The sequence below is a fragment of the Silurus meridionalis genome, chromosome 7 (genome assembly GCF_014805685.1).
Source record: "Silurus meridionalis isolate SWU-2019-XX chromosome 7, ASM1480568v1, whole genome shotgun sequence".
NCBI classification, from domain to species: domain Eukaryota; kingdom Metazoa; phylum Chordata; class Actinopteri; order Siluriformes; family Siluridae; genus Silurus; species Silurus meridionalis.
The window spans coordinates 13,671,315-13,681,843 of NC_060890.1; the positions used below are offsets into that span (position 1 = coordinate 13,671,315).

The window sequence follows — 10,529 nt, forward strand, 5'->3', positions numbered from 1 at the left end:
AAGTGTCTCAGGGAGTGTAAGACACTTTCCTCCTAAACGCCTGCTTGCATCTTGAATTTTTCTTTAATTTTCTTTCATGTGAAACGTTACAATAAAATCAAGATGTGACATCTTACTAAAACAAAAACAAAAATCCACACTTTGTTTTGGTTTGATTAGAAATAACCTATAAAGGCATTTGTTTAACAGTGCTTCTTATGTTTACTTTTTCATGTCATAAAGTAGTGCTGTTATAATCCAACGAGTTGAAAACAGAGGTAGTTTTCAAGACCAGTCTCTAGATATCAGGAACAGTCAGTGTGTAAGCACCAGGTATTTTATCGGCATGCATTCTTTGTGTTCTTTCTTTTTCTGTACTCTCCATATCAATGTTGATGTTTGGTTTATATGTCACCTGCAAATGAAATGTATTAAATAAGAACAGTAATTATTGTCATATAAACGTAATTCCTGACTTAAAATGTATTCAGTCTCTACGGTCACTGCAAGTTTGCATTGTTTTGTACACAGTTTTGCACATTACATTAGATGAGATTTTCTATTACCTCTGGTTCCGGACCTGGTTTTACATCATAGTGCTGCGGTGTGACCGGAAACTTCAGATCCACCTTATTGTGTAACCAGAAAGTCTTCTGCAACCCCTTTCCCTTAGTAAAGGCACCAACATAAAATTCCATTCATGCAAACTAAAACAAATAATGGTGTCAGCAGTATACCTTAAGCTCAATGTCTCCTCTCTCCTCAAGCTCATAAGAGCCAATCTTCATTAGGATTTCAGCAGTACTTTGGGAGATATGAATCTTCAGTGCTGCAAGGAAATATTTAGTGACCCTTATTCATCAAAGAGTATGGTTTTAAAACAAACAAAAATCCAATAATAATTTCTTTATTCATCAATTTTATCTTTGCCATATGTGTGTTAATTCATGGGTAAATAAAGTATCAGAAATGCTTATTCTTATCAGTAATTTCACAAACATAGTTCTATGCCAAATAAAAAACTTTAATTTTTAATCTCTCTATATTTGCTTTAATTACTGATAAGGATAAAGGGGAGAGTATTTAAGAGAGAAGTAGCATAAGCAATTACAAAAAAACAGCAGACAACTGTAGATATCCCCAGACATAGGAATATCTACAGTAACATTCATGTGATAGGGTTTAGTGATGACATAATTCATTATAGAAAATTAAAGAATCAGTTATTAGGTCTTTTTTTAACTAAAGGAATCATTTTAATTGATCTGGACACAGAGTGCTGGGGGGGTGTTTAAGGCTAATACATAATTTCATATCAATATTAAAACTCAATGTATTCAATTTTATTCATTTTTAATTGTCTGCTTTTTTATGTTTGATTTCTCTCATCCATTTTTTTATATAAAAGATGACTTTGAAGAAAAAAATGACTAAAAGCCTAGAACAGAATTTTAAAAACACTGCAAGTGAGAGTGTATAATGGTTTCTGTTTCCAATTTTGACCATAAACAGCTTTTTTTTTTTAAATAAGCAGAGCACATGTTTTTGTGGACACAACAGTTGGTAACTGAGATTTGATTTAAGTTTATATCAAATGGTGATAAAGGTGATATGGGTGTTGTACTGTTTACTCTCTATAGCAATTATTTTGATACAGGTAGTCGTCGACTTACGACCACAATTGGGACTGACAAGTCGTAAGTAGAGTAGGCTATATGCACAGTACTGTGAAATGCTGGAAGCTGGTAAAAAAAAATAACATACGCCGCTAGCGATTGTGGTCGTAAAGTCGAATGGTCGTAAGTTGCATAGGTTGTAAGTCGACGACTACCTGTACTTATTTAAAGAAATAATGATGTGGTTATTTTTGAAGGTATGTTTGTTTTAAAGAATTGCATGTGCAACACTTTTGCACAGTACTTTACAGTATATTATGTCAATTTGGACCAAACTGTTTGATTTTGACAAGGGTTGGAGGTTTGTGTCCATACTGCTGAAGTTAAATTATAATATATGGCTATATTGGAACAGTTTTATTAACCAGAGGCAGGTTTAATCATAGGTAATTTCCTACAGTATAAATCTTTGACAAATAAAGTTTTAAAGTACATTTGATTTTATTGCTTACGGATACTGTTGCTCTCCATCCTAGACGCAGTATTCACTGTGTCTCCAAACAAACAATATCGAGGCATTGTTGTTCCCACAACACCAGCAACCACTGGGCCTGTTAGTAGGCAAAATAGTAACTAAATATTATCAATGTTAACGAATAAAAAAGCAGATGTCTAAAATAAGCAATGGAAGTTGCTACTAATACCAGAGTTGATCCCAATCCGTAAAGATAGCTTCTCATTGGGCAAATGTCTGATTGTGAATCTTTTAATGGCACTGAGGAAATGAAGGGCCATTATAGATATTTCTTCAGCATGCCTGGTGCCATTACTTATAGGCAGCCCACTTGCTACCATATACGCATCTCCTATAGTTTCCACCTAACAAAATTTGGGATTCAAGATTTTAATTAGTCACAAACGTATGTACACAAATATGCAGAATACTTGCAGTGAAATCAAACCCTGATCTGCCACTATAAAATTGTGCATTTATAAAAGGTCTATAGGTATAAAATAAAAATAAAAAATAAATACAAATGGATAATTGAAGATATAAGAAAATATATTATATAATAAGTTATTATTTTGATGTGCAAAAGGAAGTACAAAGTACAACATATAATTGAGGTATAATGGACCAAAAACAGTAGCATATTGATTATACCAATGTAAGGTGCATTGTGTAGATGCAGAATGAAGACTGCACAGAGATCACTGTAATAAAATAAATATCATTATGTGGCTTTTAACAATGCAATAAGTATATACAAACATGCTCTCATGCTAGTAATGTAAGCATTTGCTCCAATTTATGTGAAAAAGTTAGAGAGGTTAGGGATGGGTTCACACCTTTTACTTGTACCACCATTGTAATGGAAATCCATCCCTCCTGCTTACTCATAAAATTATTTAAAAATGTAAACATGTTCAGTATAATTAAGTAGTTAAGTATAATACATTATAATTAATACTAACTGCTGAATCTGTATACATTGTCTATTATTTCTAATGCCGCTACAGATGTGTGTTATGTACCTTATATACATCATAGAGTTTGATGATATCATCAAACAGGCTGTAGAGGTCATTGAGAAGTGTCACAACTTCTAGGGCTGAGCTGACTGAACACATAGTGGTGAAGCCCACAATGTCCGAGAAGAAAATAGTCACTAGGTCATAACTCATGGGCTCCACTGGCTTTCCTGACATTAACTGATCAGCTATGTATCTGTGTAGAGAAATAGATTATCCACAATATTTAGTAATCTATTAAAGAAAAAACTAAGATTATCTATGCAATGGAAGAATTGAAATATATCTCTGTTACCTGGGGAGCATACTAGAGAGAAGTTTATCAGCTCTGTTCCTTTCTGCAGTGAGCTGATTAGTCCTCTCCTCCACCACTTCCTCTAGGTGATTAGCATATTTCTCCAGCTTGTTTACCATATTGTCCAATATATTAGCATGGCTAAATAAAAAACAAAAAACAAAAAACAAAAAAACAAGCAGTTTAGTAAAGACCACAGTATTTTATTCAGTTATTTAAAATACATTGTAATTCAAAATACAACGAATGAGCTTAGTATTTTATATTCATAATTTTGTGCTTGTACCTGTCTGGGCTGATATTTCGCAGGCTTCTTCTAATAGAGGTAAAAGGGGGCCTTTTGTCAGGATTCTCACTCCAACATGCATTCAGAAGAGTTATTAAAGCTTCGTCACACATCTGGGCAGACAGAGTAGGTCTGAGTGGATCGCCTGCTAGAGGTGCCCTTAGCTGCTTGATGATTTCTAAATACCAACCACATAATAAACAGAATGACTATTTATAAGCGTCATTATTACCTCTCCATTAATTCTCATTACTCCATTTCTCCATAACTCTCCAGAACTCTAACTGAATCTATTTTAATGAGGACATGATACTCTTCATGCCTAAAATTCTGATTAGGTAAAACACTTGTCAGCAGGAGGTCATTAGACAGATTAGTCAAAAATATCGAATACCTTTTGGCTCCAACTGTATATCATGGTAGGGTCCCTCTTCTGTGCTGTAGATTAATTCTCGCATGATTATTGCGAAGCTAAACACATCTGCTTTTTGAGTACCATTGAATGGAAGGTGCGCTTCTCTCAGAAGCTCTGGAGCATTCCAGTATAACTCTGTGGAGAAATTAAGCACGTATATGATTTTATAACACTTAGAATATATGTTTTGTACATTTATTAATTGACTTTTTCCCATTATCATCACATAGTGACATCAAGAGTGCAAAAACATTTATAGAAATTATGTTATTTAATGAAACGATTGATTTGTTCGTCTACAGTAACTGCTTAATACTGGTCAAGGTCGAGGTGGGTCTGGAGCCTGGAAGCCTTGGTCCATCTTTAATATCAATTCTATTCAAGCTTATTTTGATAGCACCTTTCACAATGGACAATGTCTCAAAGCAGCTTTAGAGAATGTAAAAAAAAATGTAATAAGTGAACTATGTGTATTTATCCTTAATGAGAAAGCCTGGTGCAACTGTGACCAGGAAACACTCCTTTAGATAGTATAAAGACAAAACCTTAACCAGACTCAAAGGGGAACCTATCCTCATTTGGGTGACCCCAAGAGTGTGATATATATATATATATATATATATATATATATATATATATATATATATATATATATATATATATATATATATATATATATATATATATATATATATATATATATATATATATATATATATATGGTATAAACCATAAAACCACAATACAAACACTGGAGAGCGGAAATGTCATGAGTTCCAGAGTGTCTGATTTTGAGTAATGTCGTTTCTACAGTCTAATACAGTTGGAGTTATGGTACCAGGAGCTCCTGAGCAATAAATAAGTTGAACATCCTAGTTAATTTTAGATTCGATGCCAACTTCTTCTTGCCAGAACCTTTAAATGTTGACTGTTCCAGCATGTCACTGAATCCCATTATTGATAGTACCTTCATATTTTGGGTTCTCAAGTGGAATAAGTCTGTGTTTGGTGCCGTGTTTAAATTCCCACAATCCAAAGCCTGAAATTTTGACCTGCAGTCGGCTGTCTACTAGGCACGTGGTTGGCTTCAAATTTCCATGAGACTTCAGACTGCTCCTGTGTAGATACTCCATACCCTGTAGTGAATGCACAACAAGAAATCACGTAGCCACAGTATTTAACTTTATCACAGCAGTAAGAGACAAAAAAAGATTTATGCAGCAAATAACAATTTAAAAACAATGCATGAGTTGCACACAAATAACAAAAACATCTGTCTTAAATTTTTACTTACATTGACAATGTCATAGGCAAAGGATAGTTTAAACATCCAGTCTAAGTCAATTTCATTGTTTCTGATAATGTCCTAATATTAAGGGGACAACACACACCACATAAATAACATTTATTTACATACATTTCCTGTCAGAATAAATACATTTATTTATTGACATTAGGCTAAATGCAGGTTGAAGCCAAAATATAATATATACCTTTAAACTGCCTTTTTTGCAGTATTGCATGACTATGCAGACATTAGGGGGTTCATTACAAACTCCAAAAAACTGCACCAAGTTTTCATGTTTAAGTTCTTTCATCTGGAAAAACGTTAATCAACAAAATTTAAGCAATATGGTAGTGGAGATCCTTTACGATGTTAAGTAATAAGATTAGAATTTAAATGACATGCTATTATATTTGTCTTTACCACACTGAACTCAGCAATAATAGACGGCTTCTTGACGTCACGCAGAAGTTGATTGTCTAAGTATTTGATGCTCACATGATTTCCCTTAGACATAATGAAATTAAAAGTGTTACAATTCAAAATATGGATCTTTTGAAAATATTTCTGAATCGTAAAATGGTGTCATTAACCTGCAATGTTGAAGTATACCCTTTGACTGATTGTACCTGGTACAGTCCGACTGTTGCATAGATGGTCTCCCTGCCATTCTTGTCCCTCAAACCAAAGCTGTTAGCAGAGATCATGGTCTGTGAGCCACCACTTCCACTTTTACTAGGAGTTGTATTTAAAGATAACGCCTGTCCTCCCTAAAAACCCAAACCACTTTAATGTAAATGATATAAATATCATATTGGTCAAAGTATTTAATTTTTTATGGACTTTGTTTCCAACCTTAGGTTCTGAGAGAATAGTTATTTCACTGTAGTTAAGAAGCCACCAGTTGGAGTCCTCTAGTTTTGTCTGCAGGCGGGTCTTCTGCAGGGTAAGGAATGTAATCAGGACCACTGCTAGCACTCCAAGCAGTGGCATAGCCACCAATAATGACACCAGATAGATTTCTGCATCGGGAAAGAAAAGGATATTGTCAATGAACTACCTCAAGTTTTGCACTATAGTGTAGACATTTAAACACAAGAATGTAATACAATATTTGTGCATACCACTGTTTAGCCATTCACAGAGTTCATTGTCAAAACCACATTCTGGGTTATCTGTTGGCATTTTCCCTAAAGGCCAGATCACTGAAGAAAACCTTGATGTGGTCCTACAAAAAAGATAATGTAAAATTCACATAAATTGTTTCACAAATTGAGCCAGAAGTGCCACAAAGCTTGAAGATTTTGCCTTACTTTATTATTTTTGTATGACTGTCAAAGGTTAGAATGGGGACAAATTTTACAACGCCTTCATGTAGTTGCAAGTCATATAAAGAATAGTCTGTGTTCCTCTCTCCATATTCATCAAAGTGTACAAAACCTGAGGCTCCTGTAAAGATCATTTACATCAGGTTTTCAGTCTAAATCATAAAGGTGTTCAAAAGATTTTATGTTGTTGCATAAATTAAATTAGATTAAATATTCAACAAAGAATTACCATAAAACCTAATGTCGTTCTTATCTTTGAGCTTCTGAAGAACATCTCGCCCATTATGTAGATCTTTGCCATCTTTGAGAGCCTCTTTAAGGGCCATGGCATAAAGCAGGACAGCATCATGTAGGTAGCATGAATAAGGGCTTACCTTCAAGATAAATATGCAATTTTTAGTTCTGAGTACATGATCTTTCAGTGAAATGAGACCTTGTATTAAGAAATCTTTGTGTCTATGTGTTTTGTGGTAAACATTTACTTCTCTGTCTGAAGAAAGATTGCTGTAAAAAGGGGCCCCTTTCAACCTCTCATGTACACGTTCGAAGAAGTCGTAATAATCATATCCTTCGTAAGATTTCTCAGCAAGGACAAACACCATATCAAATGCTTTTAGTGCCCTTTGACTGTTGCCACTCATTGCAGTTTTTAGCAGGTTATCCTAGTAAAAAGAAAGATCAATGAGGCTAAACAGAAGTACATTTCTTATTACAGTTTGCTTTGAATAAAGTTTTTACTGTAAATATCTATGAGAAGGCAAAAGACACCAAGAGCATTTTCTTTGAAACCCTTTAAACTCCCAGGACCTGTGTAAGGATCTGGACATATGCTTTTTTCTATTATAAATATTTTATTATTTTCATTGTATTACAGTATAATTCTTAGTAATGCACATGAGATTTTAAGGATTATACTTGATGCACATTTAATGTATCATATTTTAGATGGTCATGCTTTTCAAAAGGTCAAAAGGTAAGTCTGCATTTTATCAAATTATAACAGCTTATAATAATACAATTCTGTGTTAACATAATAATACATAATAAGGATAAAAGCACAAGATTAGAGTGATTAACCTAATTTGACTCTGTCTCTTGCAGGTTACTCACCACATTGCCACTGACCTCAAACTGTTGAATCAGAAGAAAAACATACTCTCCACTCATCAAGCCCTGTTTGTCAGCCTCCATCACCAGCTTAGTGGAGTCTTCAGCATTAGCTAATACTATAATAACTGCAAAAGAGACAGTTATAAGGGAATTTAATTATAATTAAACTGTGTTAAATAACATATTCATAGCTTATAAAAAGTCTTTATAAAAAGTTATAAATTAGTCTCATGCACAGTGGGCACATTGAGAGATATACAAACTGTTCCTAAAAGGTGCAATAATATCAGTCATTGATATGAGGTGGCAAAAGGTTAACTATGAAAGTCAATGGTGTTATCACAGCTATATAAAAAAACCTCATTCACAGTACAGATAACTTGCACCACTTATTAAAGCGAAAATGGACACACCATAAGGGCACAAGGGCAGTTATGTATTGTAACTATGTATTGTCACACAGGCTGGTGTTACTTAAGAGCAAACTCCACTACACTGGCTTGATCCCAACTATTATGAAAGGTAGACATTTAGTACTCTTAATAATTTAGCTGTTACCTCTTGCAACTTTGGAGATATGCTTCACATTCTTATGAGTGAGTTCCTGATCACCAATATTAAACTTGATGCTGCTTGTCACCGTTACTTTGCCTTGGAGTTGCTGTTCCACAGATTTAAAAAGTCCATCCACTTTGTCCCACGTGTTTGTGTCTGCACCGCCTCCAATTATACCAACATTCTTCCACTCGAAGTACTCTAGTATCTTGAGCAAAACTTGTCCCACTCTTTTAAGTGGAGGAACAATTTTTATATATGTGTCATAAATAAGACTATTATCCATTTTGCTTGTTTGACCAACAAAGGCAAACATTGGGATATTCCAGGTGGATGCAAGAAGTCCAGTGACCTAGGGCATACGACAAGATCATGACACAATTAACTGTCTTGGCACTGGCAACTGGCATTTAATACTCCATTATTACTTAAATAATATCAAGCCTCATAATGTTGGTCAATTTGAAAGAATATACATTAGAATGAACAACTTACCTCTGCCTCCTCAGGACAAGGTGGTCCAAAGAGCGCTGATATATTTCCCTTCCAAATTTGGTCAATGAATGCTCCAAGTGAAAGTTTTGCTTTACAGTCAGTGTCCACATACACAAAGTCAAGAGTATAATTTTCAACAAAGGATGGGTTAGAGTTAATTTTATCTATGGCAATCTGTATGGCAGAGCCCAGTTTTAAGGCACTGAATGGATAGGATAAGTTCCGAGGAGCCTGGAATCCTACCAACAGCTTATTGGTACGGCTGCAAAAGATGGGGTTGAGTAATGTAAAACACAAAAAAAATTGTAAGCATCTCACCTCGGTCGATTTAGAGTTTGTTCCTTCCATCTTGTCCATGCAAATCCCAACTATACTGCCAGAGAAATATCAGGGGGGATTTAAAGGCTGTGTGGATGACGTAGTATGACTTTCTCTTCCTAAGGGAAATTAATTTTAATCAAGCTTCTGTTAGCACTCTTTACTGTAAAGTTTTCACTGTAGTCAGCATAATGATTTGACAGAAATGTTTTTTCATGATTTTAATGACCAGTGCTTTTACTGCAAAATATTAGTAATTTTTGAGAGAGAGAGAGAGAGAGAGAGAGAGAGAGAGAGAGAGAGAGAGAGAGAGCACAAATTTATTTGAAACACAGCTGGCTGCATGATTTGTCACAACTAAAATTAAACAAAAAAAAATCTCTTATACTGATTTAAAATAATGATTGCTTCTAACTTGTGGGTTTGGTCTCTGCTTTATATTTTTAATGACTCTTTGTGTAAATCTTCTAAATGAAAAAAAAAAACCTGTATTTGATCTCTTTATATTATGTACTGTATGTCTGACCAACAAACTATTTTCAGAACTGCTACTGGCTGTTGCTTTTTATTCTATTTGGATTTATTTATAATGTATTATTTATTTAAAGGGAATTTACTTAGGCCTTACATGTGCAAGTCGTTCTTGATAAAGTAGTCTGTTAAATGTTGTAAATGCAATTGCTAATTAAACAATCAATTAATGCTCGCTCATGTCAAAACTCATATGTAGGTGTATTAGTGTATTGAATGTCTATTAGATTTTTGCTCTTTTTCTGTAAATAAATATTACATTCAAATTGCCTTAAACTGCATTTCATTAGCTCTGTACATGTATCTTGCACAATGACAGTAAAGTTGAATCTAATCTAATCTAATCCAATCTAATCCAATCTAATCTACTATTGAACATACAGTACAGACCAAAAGGTTGGACACACCTTCTCATTCAAAGAGTTTTCTTTATTTTCATGACTATGAAAATTGTAGAGTCACACTGAAGGCATCAAAACTATGAATTAACACATGTGGAATTACATACATAACAAAAAAGCGTGAAACAACAAAAAATATGTCATATTGTAGGTTCTTCAAAGTAGGCATCAAGAGAATGCCAAGAGTGTGCAAAGCAGTAATCTAAGCAAAAGGTGGCTACTTTAAGTAGTCATGAAAATAAAGAAAACTTTTGAATGAGCAGGTGTGTCCAAACTTTTGGTCTGTACTGTATATAATATATATAAACTATTGGTCTGTACTGTATATATAATATATATAAACTTTTGGTCTGTACTGTATATATAATATATATACAGTACA

The 10,529-nt window shown here is 34.0% G+C and overlaps 1 protein-coding gene across 1 annotated transcript; it reads right to left on the minus strand.

Moving 5' to 3' along the window:
* Positions 1 to 44: 44 nt before the first annotated feature.
* On the minus strand, positions 45 to 9,229 carry gucy2g (guanylate cyclase 2g). Its single transcript, XM_046853958.1, has 22 exons — positions 8,898 to 9,229; positions 8,406 to 8,754; positions 7,848 to 7,972; positions 7,220 to 7,399; positions 6,967 to 7,111; positions 6,723 to 6,858; positions 6,534 to 6,637; positions 6,265 to 6,431; positions 6,039 to 6,179; positions 5,833 to 5,916; positions 5,618 to 5,722; positions 5,419 to 5,490; positions 5,092 to 5,260; positions 4,104 to 4,259; positions 3,710 to 3,887; positions 3,424 to 3,564; positions 3,132 to 3,324; positions 2,300 to 2,474; positions 2,108 to 2,206; positions 717 to 808; positions 546 to 647; positions 45 to 394 (listed from the first exon to the last, which is right to left on the minus strand). The coding sequence occupies exons 2-22, from the start codon at positions 8,716 to 8,718 to the stop codon at positions 278 to 280; spliced, it is 2,994 nt and encodes a 997-aa protein (XP_046709914.1). The 5' UTR covers positions 8,719 to 8,754; positions 8,898 to 9,229; the 3' UTR covers positions 45 to 277.
* Between the last annotated feature and the right edge of the window lie 1,300 nt (positions 9,230 to 10,529).

What these genes read in the sequence shown, in the direction of transcription:
- gucy2g (XM_046853958.1), bottom strand. Translation starts at nt 8,718, where the DNA reads ATGTTTGCCTTTGTTGGTCAAACAAGCAAAATGGATAATAGTCTTATT. An exon ending in TTGAGGTCAGTGGCAATGTG is followed by an intron (nt 7,400 to 7,847) that starts GTGAGTAACCTG and finishes TCTTTTTACTAG; the next exon opens with GATAACCTGCTAAAAACTGC. An exon ending in TGAGAACCCAAAATATGAAG is followed by an intron (nt 4,260 to 5,091) that starts GTACTATCAATA and finishes ATTTCTCCACAG; the next exon opens with AGTTATACTGGAATGCTCCA.